The sequence below is a fragment of the Sorex fumeus genome, unplaced genomic scaffold (genome assembly GCF_029834395.1).
Source record: "Sorex fumeus unplaced genomic scaffold, SorFum_2.1 ptg000051l, whole genome shotgun sequence".
Lineage (NCBI taxonomy): Eukaryota > Metazoa > Chordata > Mammalia > Eulipotyphla > Soricidae > Sorex > Sorex fumeus.
In genome coordinates this window covers 3,205,951-3,231,422 of record NW_026606108.1, presented here as the reverse complement: position 1 = coordinate 3,231,422, position 25,472 = coordinate 3,205,951, and the positions used below count along the sequence as shown (strand labels likewise).

At 40.9% G+C, this 25,472-nt stretch overlaps 1 protein-coding gene across 2 annotated transcripts in view; it reads right to left on the bottom strand.

Moving 5' to 3' along the window:
• The window catches only part of UBE3A (ubiquitin protein ligase E3A), a 72,350-nt gene extending 47,511 nt beyond the window's left edge, over positions 1-24,839 (bottom strand). The window contains exons 1-3 of one of the 2 annotated variants that reach the window (XM_056124831.1): positions 24,338-24,839; positions 6,906-7,027; positions 3,547-3,591 (exon numbers count right to left, since the gene is read on the bottom strand). In XM_056124831.1, coding sequence (XP_055980806.1) covers positions 3,547-3,591; positions 6,906-6,925 — 65 coding nt within the window. In that variant the 5' untranslated portion in view covers positions 6,926-7,027; positions 24,338-24,839. The remainder of the gene's footprint in view (positions 1-3,546; positions 3,592-6,905; positions 7,028-24,337) is intronic. The other variant, XM_056124832.1, reaches the window with a different exon arrangement.
• Between the last annotated feature and the right edge of the window lie 633 nt (positions 24,840-25,472).

The following is a 25,472-nucleotide window of genomic DNA, read 5'->3' as shown; positions in this document are numbered from 1 at the left end:
TCTGACTCTACCAAAAAAAAAAAAATCACCAAATAAAGGCAAAATAAACTTTTATCTTTCTCACTGATCTAACAGCTAAGTCACTTCAAAACAGTAATACCAACAACTACATTATGGATATTTAGGTGTCCATTTAATGTGCTTGTGTAAGGCTTATACAGATGTGAGATCAAGTAGAAATTAAGATTTTGCTTCATTTTTAAGTATTTACAATCCCAAGTTAGACAGTGCTATTTGAAAATGGACCAAGACTAAATATAAAAGCATACAGCAAAGTATAGGACAACCACAAAACTTTTAAAAGGTTTTTTATTGGTTTTTTTGTTGTTTTTTTTTTTTTTGCTTTTTGGGTCACACCCGGTGATGCACAGGGGTTACTCCTGGCTCTGCACTCAGGAGTTACTCCTGGGGTGTTCAGGGGATCATATGGGATGCTGGGAATCGTACCTGGGCCAGCCACGTGCAAAGCAAACGTCCTACCCCTGTGCTATCTCTCCAGCCCAAGAAGGGTAATTTAAAAGCTAACAATAGAGAGAAAACAAAATCATCCTAAATGCACAGGTAGCACTGTCCTCCCGTTGTTCACTGATTTGCTCCAGCGGGCCCAGTAAAGTCTCCACTGTAAGATTTGTTACTGTGTTTCGCATATGGAATACAGCACGGTAGCTTGACAGGCCTTGCCATGTGGGCGAGATACTCTCGGTAGCTTGCAGGGCTCTCCGAGAAGGGCAGAGCAACTGAACCCGGGTTGGTCAGGTCAGCCGCAGGCAAGGCAAATGCCCTACCGCTAGGCTATCAACAAGAAAAAAAGGTAGAAAAAAAGACGATGCAGTGAAACATTAATGAACTAAATGAAGCAGTTAAGAGACAGATGGTCAGGGGTCAGAATGATAGCACAGCAGGTAGGATGCTTGCCTTGTATGCAGCAGGCTGGGGTTTGAGCCCCACCATACCAAGATGTCCCTGGCCCTTCCAGGATTCATTTCTGAAGTACAGAGCCAGGAGTAATCCTTGGGCATAACCAAGTGTGCCCCCAACCTCAAAATAAGTAAATAAATATTAAAAAGAAAATAAAGAAAAAAAGAAGACTGATAGCCAGAGCGATGGTCCTTTCAAGATCTGTTTAACTATACTTATCTGAATTTTTACAGAAGAAAATAAAATGCATTTAAAATTTTTCAATTTGTAATAAATCCAGAATAATCACTCAAAGACTAAATAACAAGTTGTTCTTTAGTTATTTTTGCCTGGCCTGGCCATCCCATTAGGGCAATAGTGCTTGTGTAGTAAAAACTGCTTTCCTGTCACTTGAAGGATTTTCTTTAAAATGTCTAGCTTACAAATAAAGTTTTGTTTTTTATATTCTATCACTGAACTTATCAAGATCAAAAAGCATGTAAGAATGCACCATATAGATAATAAAATTTTTTAAATGGAACTTTGCTTTATAAAACTGAATCAGATTTAAGGAGAACCTTCCATATTCTTGGGGAAAAATGCTGACTGGGCTTTAAAGTGTTCTGAAAATGCAGTATTAAGATACTATTTCTATAAGCAAGATTATACTTCATAAGTAATCCAGAATCAAGAGCTATTTCATAAAGTCAACATATACCACCATATAAAGTTGGGCAAATGCTGAATGTAACATTTTCCTCTTTAAAAACCAGTAACAAAAAGACACAATTGCGGCTGGAGAGATAGCACAGCGGGTAAGGCATTTGCCTTGCATGTGGCCGACCCAGGTTTGATTCCCAGCATCCCATATGGTCCCCCTGAGCACCACCAGGAGTGACTCCTAAGTGCAGAGCCAGGAGTAACCCCTGTGCATTGCCAGGTGTGACCCAAAAAGCAAAAAAAAAAAAAAAAAAAAAAAAAAAAAAAAGACAATTATATGTTGTCTATACTTCAAATCTGATGACATACAGATTGAAAGTAAAAATATAATATACCTACAATGCTAACAATAATCAAACAAATACAATAATAGCATGAGTTTCAAAAGAGCAAATTATGTATTACCAGGGTTAAAAAGGGTGTTTGTAACCATGGTAAGTGGGTTAATTCTCCAAGAAGACTTTACCAGTCTTAATGTGTGGAAAAAAAAAAAAGAAAGTGAAACTGCATGAGGCAAAAAGTCACAGAACAAGAAAAACAAATGAATCCACTAACTGGAGACTTTAACACCCTTTGTCAAAAATGTGCAGATCAAGAAGCAAAATGTCACTAAGGACACAGCTGAACTCTACAAGCAAAATCAAACAACAGCACATAATGAACATGTGAATTACTTTTTCATTCAACAGGAGCTGAATCAAACATCCTGTTCAGACTCACAGGACGCACTCACCAAGACAGAACACATGTCATGGGGATAAAACCTGACTGGACATAATACAAGGGCAGAACCCATATAACATCTACCTTCAAGTCTTATAAAGCTAATGAGAAATCACCAGTACTGAGCACTAGAAAATCTCAAAATACATGCAGATTATGGGGCTAGAGAGGTAGTACAGTGGGTAGGGCACTAGCCTTACATGCAGCCAACCCGGTTCAATCTCCAGCACCGCAAATAGTCCCCTGAGCACCACCAGGAGTGATTCCTGAACAGAGTAAGGATTAAGCCCTGAGTACTACTAGGTGTGGCCCAAACACTAACTAAAAAAAAAAATCCCACATGGAGATTTTATCTATTGAACAGAAGAACTGCACATCATTTATCTGGTAAGTGGCAATACCCAAGTTATAAAGAACTTTCACAACTGAATAGCAAAAAAGCAAGTAATGTAATTTGAAATGTGCAGGGTCACAGGATATTCTTCCAAAGACAGCTTCCCAAAGATGGCCAACAAACGAAAAGATGGCCCACATACATATCAATAATCAGGGAAATGTAATCAAAATCACAGATGTTACCACCTCAGACTTACTAGACTTATCAGAAAAGAAATAACAAGTGTTGACAAAGATATGAAAAAGGAAACTTCTGAGCAATGTCACGAGGAAAACTGCATGGAAAGTACTTCAAAAATTAAAACTTCCACTACTTTATTACCCAGCATTTCCACTTCTGGGTACTTACCCACAGAAAATGAAGACACTTATTTGAAGACATATATGCAACCCCACAATCACTGAAGCATTATTTATAATAGCCAAGATATGGAAATGATCTAAGTGTCCAGAACAGAGGAATAAATTTTTAAAAAGTGAGACACAGACTCTCTCTCTCTCTCTCTCTCTCTTTCTCTCTCTCTCTCATACACACACACACACACACACGTCATAAATAAGAATGCAGTTCATAATTTGTGACACAATGGATGTACATTGATGGAATTATGCTATATGAAATCAGAGAAAGACAAATACTATCTCTCAAGCTTACATGTGAAATGTCAAATCCAAACCAACAAACTCAATCACAGATACAAACTGGTAGTCGCTGGAGGAAAGGGATAAAGGGTACAAGGCAGGTTAAGGATGTTAGCATAAAAATCCCACACAGCAAAGCCACCACACCCTCAAAAAATTTCCACTTACATTCGGCTAGCTTCAATGTCGTCAGACTGAGGTTCTCCTGGTGATCTGTAAAATGCAATTGAGGAAAGTCAGAAAAATATCCCACGTTACAGAAGTAAACAAACATTTAGGAGATAAATTTAAAAGAACTGAAGATTTTCACACTTTAAAAATAAAAGGGTTAGGGCTAGAGAGACAGTATAGCGGGTAGGATGCTTACTAGCACACAGCTAGCCTGTGTCCCTCAAGTACCACCAAGTAATACCAGGAGTGAGAGCACTGCCAGGTGTGGCCCCAACCCCCCATCCCCCCCCAAAAAAGTCATCAGATCAAACTGCAGACAACACACTAAGGATAAGGGCTGACCTAACTGAAAGAGGCTATACCCCATGATGCTTGGGGTTAAGGAGGGAGGTTTGGGGAAGCCTGAAATGGAAATGCACTTTCCTGTTACCATCAGCCCCAAGGTTTGGTCCTGACTCAGGTGCTCAAGACCACCAAGCGTGGTTGTGCTCAGGCCCACCAGAAATTCACCAAGTGGCCAAATGGTGGTGGAGGGGAAGGGAGAGAGGGACAGGTGGGACTTGCAACAGAACTCAGGGCCTCACACATGTTCTTTTATTTGGTCCACCCCCCCCAGCCCTTGGTGTCTACTTTTCCTTTAACAAATGCAAACTGGTGGGGCTGGAGTAATAGTACAGCGAAGAGGGCGCTTGCCTTGCATGCAGCCGACCCAGGTTGAATCCTCAGCATCCCATATAGTCCTCTGAGCATGCCAGGAATAGTTCCAGAGTGCAGAGCCCAAGCATTATTGGGTATAACTCAAAAAACTTTTTTTAAAAAAGGAGGGAACAGTTGTGGGTAGAAAAGATAGGACAGGAGGTAGGGGGGTTCAATTCCCAGCACCACTTCCTCAAGCCTTTGTTGGCAGAGTACCTCTGGGAGTGGCTCTTGGACCTCTGGAGGCCAATTAAAAAATAAAAGATACAAACATACAAACTAGCATAATAAATCAAAATTATTCACAAAACCAAACATTTACAACAAAATCATACCACTATGAAATGTTCTAGTCAAATATTGGCTATTCAAAATGTCAAAAGTGCTCAGAGTCCCAACCTTGGGCCAGCAAACTCGCCTGGGACAAGTGCCGAGACCTGGTGAAGTCACAGCTTTCCAGGAGCACAGCCACATAAATGTAGTCACGTGCTTTCTTTGACTGCCTTCATATTACAGAGCAGAGCTGAAGAACTATGACAGAGACCACTCGGCCTAAAATGCCTGAAATATTGATGATCTAGATCCTGCATGTATGAATCTGCAAACCTACACTCTAGGTAATTCAAACCAGCATAATAGCCTTTGTGAATTTAAGCCTGATTTACCTTTTGATCATGATTATCTTGGTTGGACAATGAAATTCATTTTTCCATGAAAATACACTAGCAATAAGATGTACTGGATGTACTACCTGTCAAAATAGACCATTCTGGAGATAATGAAATTTTGCTGTGGAGAATCTGTGAAGTTACTTCAGTCATAAATAACTGCCAGATTGTTTTCTATTATTTTGTAATATACTATAACTATCTTGTGTATAAGTACTTAAATTCTAAACACTAAGAAGACTTTTCACTTTGAGGTTTGAATCAATGTTGCCTATACCTGATGTTGAAACAATTAATTTCTATTACCATATTTATTTGTATAAATTAACTCTATTCACTTTAGCACTTTACAACGCAATGTAAAGTGTTTAAAATAATATGGTGTTCTCAAAATACACAAAATATTTTTAAGAGGCTTAAGAGCCACCAGAAAAAAACTAAAAAGTACTTTCCATGTATCTTAGCTTCAAAAACTCATTTCCTCAGATATGTGATATTATCCCTTACTGCATTTCATTGGGACAAAAATGGGATGTGGGAACATTTTAGTCCTCAGAATCTTCTCAGAGATGCACTTCCATGCTCACTTGCAGAAGCATGAGAACTAAGAATTAGGTCGAGTGGAGGTGGCAGCAAGTTGGCAGTGAGACACAAGCAGCAACTTCACTCTGCCTCTCCCCCAAAGGAGCAAGTGAGCCACCACTACGACACAGCTGCTTCCAGGGCCCCGTGGGGAAGCCCACAAGTGCTTCCTCAAGTCTCTCTCTCAGACATGAAGAAGAGCAGGAAACTGGTGACAGCCCCACGTAGAGCTGACTTGGTTGCCAAATGCAATCCCCAGCACCCCATGCCATGCTGCATCTAGGAGTCAGAGCAGGATGCAAAAAACAAAAAAAGGTAAACCTGCTGTCACTGAGCAAAAAGAGGCAGATTATAAGCTTTCAAAATATTGGCAGAAAAATTAACCGAGAAGTATGGGGGAGCAATGAAGATATAATGGCAAGAAAATAAAAATGCTACTGCAAAAGATAAGCCACAAGCAAGATTCAAGTTAAATGTATCAAATGGAAGCTACATGCCCCCTTTTCAATGTGTTTCCTAAAAAGAGTATCAAAATGCGACCAAATATTATAAAAATGCTCATTATTTCAGTTATACACTAAAATGAGCAACTTCTCTAATATTCTAAATAATTTACGTAAAATTACCTGAAATTAGGATTCAAACACTCAGAACTTCTAATTACAAAATATTGAACACCCAGTTTTGGGTGGGAGCAGTGCCTAAATAAGTTTCTTTATTCTTTACTGCCAAGAACTGAGAAATAAGAATCCATTAAATTCTCAGAATTTTACCAAATTTAATTGAAGGGCAGGGGGGCAATATGGGGGAGCTACTGAAAGGTTAACCTAGAGTTTGTCAGAATAACAAATCAGAAGAAAATTTTAATACTGAAATAAGAAATTTTAGAACAATTTTAAATTCCATGAAAAGGGGTCTCAATTTTAGGTCCTGACTTGAACCCCAGAAAATTTTGAGTACAAACATCCTTTAGTCTGAATACTACAGTCATGAGCTAGGAAACTCAAAAGGACAACACTGAATGCAGTTTCTCCAGCCTGCAAGCCACTACCCATCATAAAAAGTTTACTAGCTCCTGCAGGTTGTACATACTTCAGAAGGGTTTAGTTAAAAATTTACCATGTAAAAGGCATACTTTAGATGCACATGTAGATGCTTTTCCTATTTTTACAATATAGTATTTAAGAACTTGGGATTTTTGAGAAATACTTCCTGTGTACTCATATATAGGTCTGGTCTGAGAAATAAAGCAAATATTAGGAAGAAGATTAAAAGGACAAGTAGGTCAGCTCCTAGGTCCACGGTTCTCAGCAGTATTCATGACAACTACACATTTTTTTCATTTCACAGCACGTATTTTACTTGATAACAACAGCCTTTTAAAGGCTGTAAAATAACGGTCAAAATTACCTTTTACAAGCTGTGGCCATTCGGTGACATCAGGGTGATCACAGCTTTGAGTCACTGATTAAAAACAGGTTGTCACACCAGTCTATAGCTGCTAACTTGATCTGAGCGTAGGTTTAATAACTCTAATAAATTAAACAAATCTTTAGTTAGAACACTTCAATTCACCGTTCAAAAAATAATCTTCAAAGCTTTGAATTAGGTGTCAATGCAACATTCATCAAGACTAATTATTACAGAAATGCCTTTAGGGACCTGTTTTCCAGCACACTTTTTTCTTCCTTCACTTGAGAAGATGTGTCACTGATCCCTTGACTTTAATGGAGCAGTATACAAAGTACCCGGTCAACAGGATCTTGCTGGAGTCTCACAACGCTACCTTAATTAGTGCCAATGCTATAGCATGAATTAAAAAATTAAAAAATATAAATAAAGAAGCAGCAACCTTAGAGTGATCAATTAACTTGACCAAGATTCTGAAATTTATTGAAACTAGAACCAAAACCCAGATTCAATAACTTCCTACTCAGTACCCATTTTATTTTAGTTTCACTATACAGAACTTTGTGCTTTAAATATACATGAGTAAACCAATATTTATTGAATCACCATGATATAGTTACAAAACTGTTCATGATTGGATTCCAATCACACAATGTTCCAATACTGTCCCTTCACCAATGTATAGTAAACCAGTATTTAGCGTATGGATTAAGACCCCAACCACTATGACAATAGTTTTTAAGTAGAACTAATAGGTATAGGATTTTCAATGAAGTCAAATACTCCCATTGTCTATCTGTCCGTCTGTCTGTTCCCCGGCACTCCCCCCCCACACACACACACAGAGCACCATTTTTTCTGTATTTATATAGGTTAACCTCTTGGATACTTTGTAAGAGTATATTCTACTTTCTTAGCCATAAAGCCACTCAATTGCTTGTGAGAGAAAACATTTTCTCCTCTCAATCCAGTCTTCTCATCTCCCTTACTTGGCATCAGCTGAACTTTCCTGATTATCAGGGGTGAAATTTATCCAGCATCCTAATCATACCATAGCAGTGGCAAAGTCATACTTCTGAAATGCCAGTTTTCAGATGTGCAACTGCAGCTGACCTTCAATAGGGTGGAGTGAACAGTGCTGACCCATTAACAGCAGAATCTATGAAATGTGGAGTCCAGGAATAGAAAAGGAGGAAAAAAGTCACGAACACATGGAAATACATTACTCGATTAAACCTATATTGTTCGAGGTTCACACTGCAATTTTTTACTTGATGACTTCCCTACCAAACGGCATATCCAAGGGCATTATGTGAGAAAATTAGGATGAAATAAGGTTCTGAATAATTCACACCATCAAAGTGACAACAAATGGGATGAGGAGACAGTACAGAGGCTAAGGTGTTTGCCTAGCTAACCCAGGTCTGATCCCTGGCACCATATATACCAATCCTCAGGACCACCAGGAGTAACCCCAGAGCACAGAGACTGGAGTAAACTCTGAGCACTAATAGGTGTAGTCCAAATTCTCCCACCAAAGTGACAAATAAGCGGACGTGTACCTAGAACCCAACATAAAATAGCAAGGTATCAGAAAACCTAATAAAAGGGTTGAAACATCAGTTCTTAACCCATACCTATATGTACAGTCTATGAATTTAGATTTCTAACAAATGACTTTAATGCCTGGAAGAAATAATTCATTTTCACAAATTTTCTGATCACAAAGTGGTGGGTTAGGAATGCTGACCCGTTAATAGTTGGCTGAATCCATAAAATGTGGAGCCCAGGGATAGAAAGGGTGGGGGGTGGGGGAGAAATAGCATATACATGGATCCACACTATTCAATCTCCTGATGATCAAAAAACTTTCCTGAGGTCATAGGAAGCTACTGAAATAAAAAATGTGGTGACAGTCGTTTCTCTCTTGGGTTCTCATAAGATTTAACAGTGTGCGTGGATTTAAAAGATCCAAACAAGTCTAACTTTACAACTAGCATACATAAAAATCAAGAAGTGGTTCCATTTTGATTTTTTTTTTGGGTGGGGGGAAGGGCCTTCAGGTCACACATGGGGGAGCATTGCCTCCAAAGCGGAGGGGAAGCTGGGGACTGGCCATGCCAGGCGATACTTGGTCAACGAGGACAGCCATTTCAGTGCTTGGGCCACGGACCCAACAACTTGAACCCAACAACTTGAGCATCACCAAGGTCACCCTGGCAGTACTCTGTGGTTTTCAGGGCTACACTCAGCACTTATTGGGGCAGGGAGGAGTCTTACAGTACTGGTGGGGGGGGGGGGGGGGGGGTGGTGACCACAGGACTGACTCCTGAGCTATCTCCCTGCCTCCTGCCCCAAAAGCTGAAGTAATTTCAACTGTACTGAAGCTATTCCTTTATTAAAAAGTTGTGTGCATTCTGAAAATCAGTAGGTCCAATCGTCTTACAATCCCTCTCCTTAAGGCCAAAACAGAGACTCCAGAAGCAGCTCAGACTCAAGTTCCTGTTGGCTCATTAAAGATGAGAAATCCCAGGCCTATTATTAAACTGAACTTCTCTGGGCCTCAGTTTCCTCATAGGAAACAATATGCGTAACATATAACAGTAAATTGTGTAATAATCAGATAATAATATTATATAACAGCAAAATAGTATATTAAAATAATAGTAGCATCTATTTCAGGTTTGTCATAAGGATTGACAGTCAACACAGAAGCTGACTGAATAGTCCAAGCTTCACTAATGTAAGCTTCGACACAGCCTATCGGTTAAACCTACCCCTTTCCTTATGCATACTATTCTCTTCTCATAGCACACTTAACGCTTCTAAAATTTTATGAATCATACTTTTAAGTCCTTTCCCCAAAATAGTTATTTAGCACCTATCACAATAATATGCAAGTGGCACATACCCAAACTTCCTGTAGTAACCTGCCATTATTCTAATCATATTGAAACATGCATTTTTGAATCCCAAAATATAAAACAGAAATGTATCATATTTCACCAAACTTTTGAGGCACTGGTGAATTCTAAAAATCGCGCACTTACAGATTTTTAACCTAAAATATAAAATACCTCACTCAATCCTTTTCATATAAACTGGATAAGCTTTTTAAAAGAAATTTTAGTCCCCCTAATTTTACTACAAAAGCAACTTCATTTTCTTTAATTGTTGGTATCCAGGTGCAAGACAAACCCCTGCTCTGTGGCTGGGGAACATGGAGCGATATTTCTGTGAAAATTTCAGCTACCACTGCCATATAGAGATGGCTGCTGCTGTGTCTGCACACTTCCCTACTTCCTAAAGATCTGAGAACACCTGAAAACAGTTTCATGAATGAATACCGAGCACTGAAGGTGACAGGTCTGGGCAAAAACAAAACTCAAAATCCAGAGTAAAACCCAGAGTATAACCGCAGTGAGCAGAGAAAGAAAAATAGAATATGTAGAATTCTGATAATCTGGAGAAAAGACATTCTTTTATGATATGACATAAATTGAGAGTGATTTATCAGAAACAGATAATAGAAAAGTAGTGGTAAGACAATCAGTCCAGCTGCCCAAAACAGTTAAGCTGGCCATTTAAAAGTTTGAGTTTTGATTCTCCTCCCCACCCCACCCCCAAATATTTTGTTCCTTAGGACACTTAAAAATACTTTCTATCTTTTGCTATCCTCCATCTCTCATCTGCTATTGGGCCTGTTTAAAAAACAAAACAAAACCTTTCAAAGGCTCACTGGGGGTCTTCGAAATCTTCTATAAGTAATGCTGTACTCTTTGAACCTTACTATATGCTATTATAAAATAATCTTGATTTCTACACTAAACTTACTAACTTATACCATATGTATTCTATTCTAGCCATCTATATGTCCCTGTCAGTGCTGCTAGTTGTAAGCTATTGACAGTAGGACCTGTCTTACCCATAAAATCCCATTTACATAGTGAAGTGAAATATGCTCCTACCTCCCTGAGATTAGATTTGTGGCCTGAACCAAATTCAGTTCATGGGGGGGAAAAAGGATAGAAGCAGTGCTAGAAAACAGGACAAAAGCACAAAAAGAATGAACAACCACTATCATACACAACACACAGAAATATACTCAAAGTCAAAAGACCCAAATATAAGACCTGAAACCATAAAATACACTTAAATCATCGCCAAAACAGAAAGGCAACTAACTGGGAGAAGATACTTAAAAACCCCTTATCCAAAAAAAATTTAGAAGAACAGAAAAAAACCCACATATCCAACAAGAAACTAATGCCCCAAATATATCCTGTCCTGTCCTCCCGTTCATCGATTTGCTAAGGCGGGCTCAGTAATGTCTCCATTGTGAGACTTGTTACTGTGTTTGGCATATCGAACATGTCACGGGTAGCTTGCCAGGCTTTGCCATGCAGGCAATGGTAGGGCATTTGTCTTGCACAAGGCCGACCTGGCAGACCCGGGTTCAATTCCTCTGCCCCTCTCAGAGCCCAGCAAGCTACCGAGTATCTCGCCTACATGGCAAGCCTGGCAAGCTACCCATGACATATTTGATATGCCAAACAATGAAGAAGTTACTGGGCCCACTCGAGCAAATCAATGAACAATGGGAGGACAGTGCTACAGTGCTATCTTGCTGTAGTTCCTCTTCTCCTATAGCCCCAAATATTAACTTAAAATTCAGCAGCAAAGACAACTCTATTAAACCCTTAAAGAGAATCTAAGTAGGTATTTCACCCAAAGCATGTGGATGGTCAGACACTAAAACAGACACTCTTTAGAGCTTAACAGTAGGAAAATGTAAATCAAATCAAATGCAGGATCACCTGACACCAGTCTGAACAGATAAGGAAAAGATCAGAAACAGTGTTGGCAAAACAGGAACTAAAGGCTATGAAGTCTTTGTAAATTGCTTGTGGGAATGTAAATCTGACACAGTCATTATGAAAAAGTCTATGGGATGATTTTCATGTAATTAAGTAATTAAGAGTACCTCTCCATTATGATGCAACTAATTTATTTGGGGGTATTTACCTAAAGAATACATAAGACCCTAGGTTAACTGTAGTATTATTCATAATAGCCAAAATAAGGAAGCAAACTACAGCCCAACAAGGCATGTGCTGATTATAGACCATGCAGTAATATATACAACTATTAAAAAAAAAAGTAATCTGTCATTGTGACAACTTATGGATTTTGAGGGAATTATGCTAAGCCAAAGGGGCAAAGTAAGATTCAATCAATTGTGAAAGGTAAAAAAATTACCCCTTGGAGTTTCATGAGGAAAGTAGTTGCAAGACAGGTAGGTAGATGTAGGAGGGAGTTATATACTAGATAAACGAAGTACATTACTTGGGATTGGATAAAAATTAGGCTTTCAGTGGTAACCAAACTTTATCAAAATATAAAGCAGAACAGGGGTCGGAGAGATAGTACAGTGGGTAGTGCATTCATTCGCCCTGCACGTGACAAACCAACCTGTGCTCAATCACTGGCACCACATATGATCCCCTGAGCCCTGCCAGAAGTGATTCCTGCTCAGAGCCAGGATTAACCCCTGAACCACTCCGGATGTGGCTAAAGAAAAAAAAATAACGAATGAAATAAAACCCAACCATGAAGAGATTTTAGGGTCTGATATAAAGGAACACTTTGTATAATTTATAAATAATAATAAGAAATTGGAGATCTGATTAAAGGATTGATAAGTTTCTCTAAATAAGATGATCAACTGACATGTTATCATTCATCATTTGTCATGAAAACCATTAAGAGAAGCAACAAGGAGACAGCTCAAAGGGATACCAGAGCCAGGGATCTTCTACCACAGTCCATGTGCTGGTCTGTGGGTTCAATACAGGAATCAGTGTTTCTAGGGCACCACTGGATACAGAAATCTTGGTGGCTCCTAGCACAGCTGAAAGGCCCAAAGTAGAAAGACACCACCACAAAGTACAAGTTAAAACCACCCCCAGGATAGTGTCACAACTCACATAATGATGGTGATAAAAAGGGACAAACATTAAATTCTGCCAAGGAAGTAAAATCAGAAAAATCAAAGAAAACAAAAATCAAGCTGGATAGTGCTGATGCAATTGCAAGACTAAGCAGCCACTCTGAAAAGATTGGCAATGCCTCAAAATGTTAACATGGTGCCCTATGACCCAGCAGTTTTGCTTCCAGGTACTAACCAACCCAGCAGTTTCACTCTTAGGAACATATCCAAGTGACTGATGACATTGGAAACTAAACTGTGAATTCATACCAAAATACTTTAGACCCAAGTCTGTACTGGAAACATAGATTTTCTTCTCTGGTTATTATTTCCTTAGCTTCTTAAATGGGTCACAGTCCCACATGAAGTCAAATAATTTTAAAATGTTTTAATTTACATAAACATGATTCAGTAAATGTTAAAACTGTATACCTATTTTATATACCTCTATAACTGGAGGCAAGTAAAAAATTTATCAGGCAAAAAGGGGGCATGGGTGGAAAAAGTTTAAGAAGCCCCGTAGTAAACAATTTAGCAGCTACTCAAATGATCTTTACACAGTATTAGATATTACAAATGATCTAAAGCAACTAAAATATGCAGGAAGACATTCCCAAGTTGTATACAAGTTCTTGTGTGTGTTTTGGGGGAGTGGGCGTGGGGGGGGTGGTCAGTGCTCAAGGCTTACTCCTGGATCCATGTTCAGGGGTCACTTCTAGTAATGCTAGGTGTCCAACTGGAGACTGGCCTGTGACAAGACAGCAACCTACCTGCTGCAATATGTCACTGGCCCTGCGATGCCATGTTAGTGAAGAGGCAGGCATCAAAGGCATTAGCTATCCACAGGGGGATAAGCAATTCCATCAGTCAAAATTGTTCGTAAGAAAGCTCACATATGAATATTCGCAGCATCATGGGTCAAACTGTTACAACTGAATATACTAAAAGCACTGACATTTCCACTTGAAAAGGGTCCTGTCTAAACAAAGCTGAAAATTCTAAGCTATATGCCATCATTTTTAAGAAACAAAACCCTCCCCAAGTAAGCTGCATTGATATATTAGGTGCCTGTCATTTTGTAGGAATAATGTACTTAAGATCAAATAATGTATTTACTTGATCAGGCTATGCTTGGTCATTTACATATTAGTAAGAACTTTGGGATCTATCAAAAATCACTCTACCTAATAAGAGAACTTAAATCTTCAAAGTGTAAAGCCTGATGGTGATAAAAAGGGACATTTACTATGAACATTTCTGAAAGCAAGTAAATTATACACACACGTGTATATTCTGTATATTTTATGTATGACAGGGATGGAACCCAGGCAAATGTTCCCTTACTGAGCTACATCCCCACTCCCCTATTGACATCTGGAGTAGCACTGTACTGTAGCACTGTCCTGTTGCTCATCGATTTGCTCAAGTGGGCCCAGTAACGTCTCCACTGTGAGACTTGTTACTGTGTTTGGCATATCGAATACCTCACGGATAGCTTGCCAGGCTTTTCCATGCGAGAGATACTCTCAGTAGTTTGCCGGGCTCTCCAAGAGGGGCGGAGGAATTGAACCCAGGTTGGCAGGGTTGGATGCCTGCGAGGCAAACACCCTACTTGCTATACTATCACTCCAGCCCTAGAGTTACTGTATCCAACCTAAATCTAAACTTATGGTAATTTTCAAAGCCTATTAGCACCACACATAAAAATTACGTGGTGCAATTTGCTCAAGGTGGATGGATTTCCCTTCAAACAACCATTAATAGTTCTTAAATTGTTGTTCTCAAGTCTATCCACAGAAGAACATAAATAGGAAAACCTTAAAGGAGGGGTAGAACTTGCTGACTGTGGTCCAGACATACTGAAATGCACTGGCAAAAGGTTTAGATATAAAAGAAGTTGGACAGCTGAAAAAAACTAAAGAAGGTATGTCCTGTGAGATGGCTCTGAACAGAAGGAAATGAGCAGGCTGGGGAGACAGGTCATGTGGAACCATGCAAATCAACGAAAGGTCCTGAATCTTGTTCTAAAGACCCTGGAGAGCCAGAGTGAATTTTAAATAGAAAGTCAAGTTAGACTTGTACTTTTGCATAGCATCACTTGAAAATGGCATGTCTTGGTATTTGTTTACAGTAATACAAAAGAATTACAAATGAATAGCACAGACAGTACATCCAACTTGATGGAAACAAAATCAGTATCACCAAAGGTCAATGAAATTTAAAAAATGCCATTCACATTAAAAAAAATAACATCTAGCAACAAATGTAATGATGCGTGAGACATTTATGAAAACTGCGAAGTACAGAAGAATCAAGCAGGAAGATGAATCGTATTAATTCTCCCAAAAGATATACTTATAAAACAAAAAAAAAACCTAATTCCCCAAAGGAATTTAATAAACTGGTTTTAATTTATTACAAAAGAGAAGTCTGAGACTCAAGACAATTCCAATTTCTTCCTAGGCTATATTACTAAGAACATGGACAACATGATCTTCAAGATCATTTATAGCATAAGAGTTATATGGTAATTTATCTTTTTTTTAAACATTTAACTTACAAAAGCATTTTAACAAAAAAAATTTTAAAAACATACATAAAATAATAAAATTCAGAGTAAAAAGGGGGCTGGACGTAAGGCACTTACTTGTCCTGCTGCTGGGAACACAGGAGTAATCCCTAAGGCTAGTCAAAAGTAAGCCCTGAGCACACAGCAGGATGTGGCCCAGAACCCTCACACACACCTCAGAAAAGTGTAATTGTACCATTTCATAATCATCAGTTGTGGGGAAGCCAACTTAAATCTGACAATGCCAAGTATGGGCTACAACACAAAAAAAGTAACGTTCATACTGTTGATGTAAGATAAGAGAATTTAATATAGTAAAATTAGATATTAATCTATTCCCCAGAAATTTCACTCCTATGTATCTTCGCAAAGAAATAACTGCACAAATGTGTAAAAATGCTCATTATAACACTGCTTATAACAGCACAAACCAAAACAGCAAAAACTATCCATCAATAGCAGGACATGTATATTTTACAGTTACATACACATTAACAATAAATGGAATAAACTAAACCTATATCTATCATTATACATATCTCAAAAAAGTCTGGAGGGCACCTGCTCTGCACATGGTTAACCTGGGTTCCAACCCTGGCATCCCATATGGTCCCCTGAGCCCAGTCAGGAGTGATCCCTGAGTACAAAACCAGGAATAAGCCCTGAGCAAAGTGCAGTCCCAAAACAAAAGAAAAATACTAAGCATTAAAAAAAAAGGCTGATTGAAGAAGATATAGAAGTATTATTTTGTAAAAACATAAAATAGTATATGTATCATAAATATCAACATTTAAGAACCTTAAGATAGTTATTACAGGACTGTTAGCAGGACTAGGAGTAGAAGAGAGGTAAGAATTACAGTGAATACGTAAAAGTGCACTTTGTTTCTCAAAGCATCAAAACTTACACAATCTGTGATTAAAGAGTTTATATCACTTATAATTAAATTGTTTTTAATGTGCACATAATATCCAAGCTGAAAATTACTTCTGATCATCATACCCAACCTACTCACTTTATAAAAGAAGGCCCAGGGTGGGGGTGGGGGGGCCACCTCTGCAACACTAGAGTGGTCCTGGCGGTCCCCAACACAAGGCACTACCATTGAACCACCAGCAAGGTGACTAAGTAGCATCAGAGTCCCTTGGCTCCCTAAATCCCAACCCTAAATATGAACTAAGGAACACACAGTATATTAAAAAATCAAAGTCTGAAATTTTGCTGTCTAAAATAGGTGGAACCTAGTAGTAACTTACAAATTATGATCACTAGTTCTCAAAATTTGGTGGCAGACCCTTCCCACTCACCCCCACCCAAGAAATGGTCAAATTCAGCATAGGCCTTGGCCTGCTGCCCAGGTTGACCCCATCCGAGTTCTATTTAAAAATTACAAGTTTTGAAGCCTAGAGGACTATTGATTATACTCAGCTCACCAACTTAAAGCATATTAAGTTCAAAGTATCCCTGAACCACTTTTCATGTAACACTTTTACAATCAATACTACACAGGTAAGGGGGGGCGGGGGGTGAGAAACCTTTAACACCAAATACCTACTATGCTCATAAAAACTTGATCAAGAAGAAATTACTTGATTCCAGGATCAATGCAGATCTATGTTAATTGTAGCACTACTATTTCTAACAGCCACTATCTGCAAACAATCCAAATATCCACAGGACAGATCAGTGGGCAAACTGTGGTCAGTAGACACATAAGAAATACTACTCAGCTGTTTAAACTCTTATTTCTACAGCTATGACATTAAAGGGGGTCATTATAAGCAAAGTAAGTCAGAGGGAGGACAAATAACACATGGCCAAATATGTGGTACATTAAGAAATAAAGCAAGGGAATGGACAGTTTCCAACGATATTAAACCCTTGCACTGATGACTCTACAATGAAGGTCCAAGCAGTAGAGGAGGGTTGGGGTGGATAAAGTGACAAAGGACAATAGTGAAGGGTTTGTAAGACTCTGGTAGTGGTGCATTAGTTCTGTATACCACAAATAAACACTTTTAGCTACATTACTTAAAATACATGTTTTAAAGTTATTTCAACTGATATAGCAATTTATTCCCCAGTAGAAAACCAATTTTATTAAGCACAGGTGGGGATAGACTAAGTCTACCGAGTTAAATGAAACCCAAAATTTTTTTTTTGAGTATTTGAAAATTGCGATAGCACAGTGGGTAGGGCGTTTGCCTTGCACGCAGCCAACATGGCCGACCCGAGTTCGATTCCTCCGCCCCTCTCGGAGAGCCCAGCAAGCTACCGAGAGTATTTGATATGCCAGACACAGTAACAACAAAGTCTCCAATGGAGACGTTACTGGGCCCGCTCGAGCAAATCGATGATCAACGGGAGGGCCTTTACTATTGAAAATTACTCTGGGCAATAATTAAATTCAAAGTAGTAATGTATCAAATACAGAAACTTAATTTTATGAATTTTATGGGTATGAAAGACTAAAATTAGTTTAACTTTTTGAAGATACTTAAGTGTTCTCATCACAAGGCAAGTCAACTTTTACTGAGTATTTGAATTCTGTTAAGCACAGTATAGCTCTACTTCAGTGACCAAATTTGATCCACTCTGCTTTTTCTCTTTGTTCTTTTATGTGTGTCTTATTTTTCACTTGGGTAGCTGTAACAAAAAAACATAGACTGGATAGCTTATAAACAACAGAAATTTATTTCTCAAGAGTCCTGGAGTCTAGAAAATCCAACGATCAAGGTGCTGGCCGAAGCAGTATCTGGTGGAACCAGCTTCCTGTCTCCTAGACAGTCTTCAGGCTGAGTCTTCCTTCCAGTGGCAGCAGAGGCGAGGGAGCACTCTGAAGTCTTTTAGGGGCCACTAATTCCATTCATGAGGGTTCCAATCTCATGGTTTAATTGCCTACCAAAGGCCCCAAACTTCCTAGCACCATGGAAGCTATAATTCCATGTATGAATGGGGGTGGGGAGACATAAACATTGCCTGTATCAGTGTGTTACAGACAACAATGTATAAGAATTCAAACCAAGGATGTAACTCAGGGATAGAACCTTGCATTGCACATGTAAGGCCCTGGCTTCAATTCCTGGCACTGGAAAACAACAAGGTATAAGAAACTGGACATAAATGAAACAACTAAAGAATAATTTCTTAAAACTTCTAAGTTTAGATGATCTGAAACAGCACAGTTCCTATCACCAGTAAGAATACTGTCGCCTTCACAAAGTAAGAAAATTGCCCACTTATCAAAAATAGGATTTAACAATATACATATCACATACAATAAACGTTCCAAATATGTATTTTAATTCCAATTTTAAATATTTAGCAAAATATTCAATATCCTTATTTATGTATTGCATGCCTTATGGATATCAAGGACACAATGGAGAGATGAAATTCCTGTACTGTAGAGGTATCATCTGAGAAATAAAGAACATTAATTTTAGAAAGGGACCTAAAGTGTATGGAAGAGAGAAAATGTGACATCTTTCTCTAGTGAATAAATGAACGGAATTGTAATTATCTGAAGGCTCGATACTATATACTATCAGTGTATTTCATTTTAGAAGAGATTATCAATTCAGAATTTATTCTGCATCACAAAAAAAAAAACCTTAAGATTCTGAGTAGTTTTCTACTCAGAAAGAATTCTTGACCACTTTCTCACATTCAATGAAGGCTACTTCATGTAAAACTATTAGAAGATTGAAATAGGTGAAGTTAGTTTAATCCTCAAAGAAAAGAACGTGCAAGTACAGCACTAGGAGTACCTTCATTGAGACTCCAGCTGTCATTTGTGTGCAACACTCCTCTCAAATACGAAAAACATCTTGTAAATGGGCACACACTAAGAAGTACAAAAAGGGCTACAAGCCTGCACACAGACAAACCAAAAAACATTTTCAAGTCTTGTTTATTCATGTACAATAAAAGGATCTGTGGTAGTCTAACACAGAACAGTTAAATGTCACATTAGACTCCACAGGGGCCGCTCAACAGGCTGAGCACACACTTTGCAAGCAGGAGGCCAGGGTTCCATCCCTATCACCAAATGATGGTCTGAGACCACCAGCAGTAAGCAGCAGTCCCTGACCAACACCCAGGTATATCCTTTCCACCCTGCCCCCATTAAGACAAGCTTCATTCATTCTATCCTCCTTGTATGTGTTCAGAGCTCAACCACTACTTCCACCTTACTATTTGCAACATAGCTGCTAATTTTTCTACACAGGTTCCTCTTCTAAGATTCACATGTGTTGTCTTTTTTATTAGATTCCAGCAGATTTTCTAGAATTCAATTTCAGAAATAATCAACTAGTAAGGTTCAATGTCTCTAAAGCCTCTTTTCCTTCCAGGTCAACTTAATGATTTACTTGTCATTTATCAAATTAACACGGGTATAAAGTAGAATAAATTACAGATAGGATAATACTGCGTAATTCTTTAGTGGTTCATAATTGTAACAGGTAACCTGCTGCTTCCTGTTTCAAATAACATCTACTAATTTAAATAAATTAATACACTAAATTCTTTCCCAAAACAGTGTTTTGACCAAATGATTAAATGTTAATAGAGAAAAACATAAAATATACCAAGAATCCAATTACCTACCAACCACTAATAATTATATTGAGTTTTAAGTCAATGGTGTCAGTTAAGAGATAACTTTATACAACATTTATCATTTTTGGAGAATGATCACATTTGAAACCACAACCCAGTGAAACAAAGGAAGCACACCTTCAGTTGACAGAAGGAACAAAGATTTTGAAAGCTAAATGACCTGCTCACGTCCAGTGAGGAAACTAGAGAAAGGATGAACCCCAAATCTTCGGAAACCAGTTCTCCTTCCTTCGGAACAATGGTTCTTGATGGCTTCTGTTCACTAAACCTGCAGACTCCGAAGCACTTACAATCTTCAGGCATAATTTCAGGGAGTTCACGGCCATAATATTTATCAGCAAACAATGTCAGCTAAATCTCATGTGCAAACAGAAAGTATTCAAAGAAATAGTACTAGATTTATTTCATTCTCAGATAGACCTAACACTTAACAAGCTCTGATTATATCCATCAAGGTACTTACTTGTTAAAAGATGAGTTAGATGAAACACTATAGGTGACATTCCAGAGATTAACTAAAATTTGGCCAAAAACTGGTATTGTGTACTTATTGTCATTTCATTTAAAAAAATACTTGTCATTTATCAAATTAACTATATATTTAGTACTATATATATATTTGGACAGATGACATGAGTTTGTAAACTCAATACCACTTACTACTATCTTATTTATTAGAAGAAAAAACCCACTCCTGCACTAACAGCTATGGTTAGAAAAGGTCTACTGAGGGCATCATGTGAGTTTCATCTGTGCCTCCCACCAGGCAGATAGAACATGGATCTGTGTGCACAGCCCTCAATGGACACAACTCAGGCTTAGCCACCCAAACAACTACAAAAACCATTCTGAAACCTTGCTCTTCTGTTTCCTCCTAGGTAAAAGAAATAACTGGAAAACAAAAACTGCCCTCAAGGATTATCATCCAGAAAAATAACGGTATACTGCTAAATTTATTTCACACAAATACACACACACACACAAATATGCATTGGGTATTAGGTGACAGGGACCAAGATATAAAGATATGAAGTATCTGGCATGTGCCAGACAATTATATAAAGGGGTAAAAGACTATTTTTAGAATAGCAGTTGGAGGTAGATGTTGAGTTCACAAAATGGCACAGGAGAATGAGGGTCCCCTTAAATGCAATTGGTTTCTCTCTTACATAGGTACAAAGAAAGTGCATGGAGGGGAAAAAAAAAAATCACTAGACTCAAGAAGCATCAAGACAAAAATGGTCTTCTATTTGTAACCCCAACACCTAGCTCAGCTCATAGTAGCCACAGTGAGTAGCTAATTAAATGTTACTTAAGCATTAAGTGAATTCACTGGAAACTGAATCACCACCACACTCTGGAGTAGCATTTTCTGATAAACACTATGAGTTCCTGCCCTTACCTTCAAGAGCTGAGTTTCAGCTAATAAGAGGAGGGGGGCTGAGAAGAAAATAAACAAACCCTTCACAAAAACTGGACAGAGAGAAATGTATTAAGGATGCTTACTAAATGCCTCTGTTAGGCATTTTACATACTCAATTCCAACAATCCACAAACTTTATACAATGTACACCTGCACAGTTCCCCAGTGATAAAGCAGCACGCCGGTGGTCTTCAACCTTCTCACATCTGCAGACCAGAGGTTGAAGGACACTCCTTTAATCCTCAGGACAACTGGGTTGATGACACCATCCCATTTCACAGATGTGACAACTGAACCTCACTAGGATTTATTAACTTACCAAAAAAAGTTCAGACAATAAGGCCGAATTTAAAGCAGGATTTAATTCCAAAGCTATTTCCACTATACCTTGATTTACATGTCTTTGATTTTTATATTTCATCTTAACATTTGTAGAACAAAAATGAGAATAACAGGTGCCTTGAATTATCAAGTGTCTTAAAAATTTTTTACTCATGTTAAGACATTTTTACCCATGTATGTTATGAAGTCATTTCTAAAATATCTTGACTCAAAAAGACAAATTATAATTGTTAACAGTTGCACATATATTTCTTATGCTTCCACATGAGTGGCAGATTAGAGGTAAGGAGTTCAACCTGGATCTTTATTTAAATCGATTTTTTTTCATGTGTTGCCCAAAAAAAAAAAAAAGCAAATGAACCCAAGGCCTCATATATGCAAAAACATTCTTCCTACCTCTGAATTACAACCGTAGCTCCCGTTTTTATATTTTGATCTGCACAATTATAGATCTAAACAAACGTGTAGAACATGATCGCAGAACATACCATTTTAAGTACTTATGCTGAAAATTAAGATAGTTTTAGATCATTCCACTGACTACATGTCGAGAGAAACAGTAAATTAATCAAGATTTGGTTCGAGGGTTGTGGAGAAGGAAAGCTGGTGAAAAATATCCCCGAAAAATGACCTAAAATTTAGAAAATACAACTGATTAACTCCAAGACATACTGAGTTCCAAGTCCATCTTAAGTGGACAACTCTGGTAAAAGTGTTTCTCATGCTGACTATTAAGTGTCCTGAAGAATTTCAAGTCATTATTAAAAAATTGGAGAGAACAAATTAAAGTAGCTTACCTCTAAAACGGAATCACAACACTATAATTTGTATCTTTGTGTACATTAAATGTGGCAGACACAAGGGCAATTCCAGAGGGTGGTTGGTGTACATACTATTTGGCACAATAATGAACGTTTATAAATACTGCCATAATAATGCTGCCAGGATTTACATTCTAATTTTGTAAACACAGCCATCATTTCTTGAAGCTGTAGCTTGTTTTAATGTTGGGCTTATCCATTTCTTTAAAGGGCTTCTGGTGACCCTTAGGACTTATCAATACTGTATTCACACATGTTGATTTTCAATGGAGCTCACCTAAAACTTACCTATGTTATAACGCAATGTTACTTCAACTTCAATATGACCTAAAAAATTACTGTATTCATTTCACTAAATATGTGGTAAGTAGCTCGGATTTACCAGCAGGATCAAATTCCAAAGTAGTTTCCACTGTACATCATGACAAAGCTTTTTATCTTCCTAAATTCAAAGCTTTTTTGCATGCGCTGACAAAATCTCTTCAAATCAGGGTTATTTACTAGTAGTTAAGAGATTGTGAAATGAACATTTCTCATCGTTCTCACACCTATTCCACAAAATGCACAAGACACCTACAGCATCTATCTTATATATTAACACGCTTTTTAAAAACCCAGTCTTAACTGATTCGTAAGCTAATGGCAATTGGTTTACAATACCTTAAAAATTCCAGAATAGAGCTTCACTCCTTACCACATCATGTTTTTTTCACCAGTCATCTCTCAACTTGAGATCTTTTCCACTTCAATCCCCCTAATGCCCGCCCCCCTCCAAAATATTCTGCAATCATCTCAAAATCGCAGGCAGTGGGTTGATCCCAAATCACGGCTCCCATCTCTAATTCTCCTTCGAAGCTCGGCTGTCGGCAATTTTGGCCTCCAGGTCTCATCTGCCTTCAGCGTGCATATTCTCGGTAGCGCCCCGACCCCTTCATAAACACAAACCCCAGACACTTTTTTTTAACACGGACTCGACCTGAGCCTGCCCAAGGGGCGTTTAAGAAAAAAGAGAGAGAGAGAGAGAGAGAGAGAAAGGGGAAGGAGGGAAAAAATCAGTCGAAAAATTTACCCTCCCATTCTAAAAGTCTCCCCGACAGCGTCTGCATTCTGAGCCATTTCAAACGCAGTTGCCACATGCAAATCTAATACCCCCCCTTTTTCGGTGTCCGTGTGCGCGGGGGGGCGGGGGTTGTCGTGTTGACCAACAATCCGCGCCTCCCGCTCTCGGGCTCGATCTCCGGCTCAGGGTCTCGTCCGAGCCGGGGGCGGGCGGGGGTGGGGCGGGGGCCAGGCCCCGTTGCAGCTCCGCAGCGAGGAGGCTCCGCGGCCAGCCGCCGCTCTCACGCTTCCCTGGAACGGGATCGCGGGCAGCAAACACGCCAGCGACACCAGCCCCCACCCCGGAGGCTGCGGTGCGTGTGCGGGGCTGGGGGCGTCCGCGTCTCGCCGACCCCCTCAGGCGCGCGCGGCTCAATTGTCCCCGCGGCGCCGCGGGGGGCGGGGGTCCCCGGCTGCCCCGGGCCTCGGCCGGGCCCCGCTCGCGTCCCCGAGTCCCCGAGTCCCCGCGGGCCGGGACTGACAGTTAGGGCGGCCGAGGCCGCGGCCTCCCGCCCCACCGAGCCGCGCACGCACCCGCCTCAGGCCGCGGCGGCCGCGCTGACTGACCTGTCGTCGCCCCCGCAGCCGCGCCGCGGCCGCCTCACTGGTCGTCGTCGCCCGCGCCCGCCGCCTCCGCCCGCCACCGCCTCGTTCCCGATCGCTGCCGCCACCGCCGGGGCTCATGCGGGACTCGCGCTCCGTCCTCCCGAGGCCAAGGCCGAGGCCGAGGCCGGCCGAGCGGGCCGCCGCGGACGCGCCGAGCGCAGCGAACGAGGCGCCGCCGCCGCCCGCGGCCCACACAGCCGGGCGGCCTGAGGCGAAAGCGCGTCGGCGCTGGCGGCCGAGGGCGACGCGGGGCGGGAGAGGCGCGGGCGAGCGAGCCGAGGGCGCTGCGGCGAGCTTCCGGCGGCGAAGGGGGGAGGCAAGAGCCCGCTCGGTCTCCTGCAGCCAGTCACCCCGAGCCCGGCGCCACCATGTTGGGGGGGAGGCGGGGGAGACGCGCACGTCGCGGCCGCGGCGCAGGCTGGGAGGACCCGGCGGGGCGGGCCGCGGCTCCGATCCCGGCAGGCAGCGCGCGCGGCCCTGCCGGCCCAGGGCTCCGGGCCCCGCGCGCAGGCGCGAGGGGCGGGTCCCGGGCGCGCGCGGGAGACCGCGGCGCGCCGGCCCCGCCCACTCTCGCGCGATCCGCCCTCCTCGCGCTCGTCGTGCCCCCGGCGCGGGGGCGCCTGGGAAGGGGAAGTGGGGGCGCCGCTCCGCGGTACTCCCACCGGCATCCGTCGCCATCTTGGCGCCGGGCTGGGGGCGCAACGCCGCGGCCGGCCAGGAGGAGGGGGCTGGGCGTGCCTCACTCCCCGGGCCCCCGGGAGTGTGAGAGGCGCCCCCGGCGCGGGCCCGCCCGGCGAGAAACGTGCGAGGCCCATGCTGACGAGGCCGCGCGAATCGCCCCAGAAGCCGACCTCGAAGGCTTGGATGACGTCCACCCCCGGGAGGACACGGAGCCACCCGATCCCGGCGTCCCCGCTCCCCGGGCTGCCGTTGTCGCGGTGGCCCGAGTATGGGGGCGGCGTGCAGGGGCCAAGGTCACTCGCTTAAGCCCTTTGCCGGCACGTGATGTGTGCCTAGGGGCCACGCAAGTCCAAGTTCCGAGGCCTGCGGATCTGACCTTCTGCAGCTCGTACATAGGGGGCTTCTGGGTGGACCC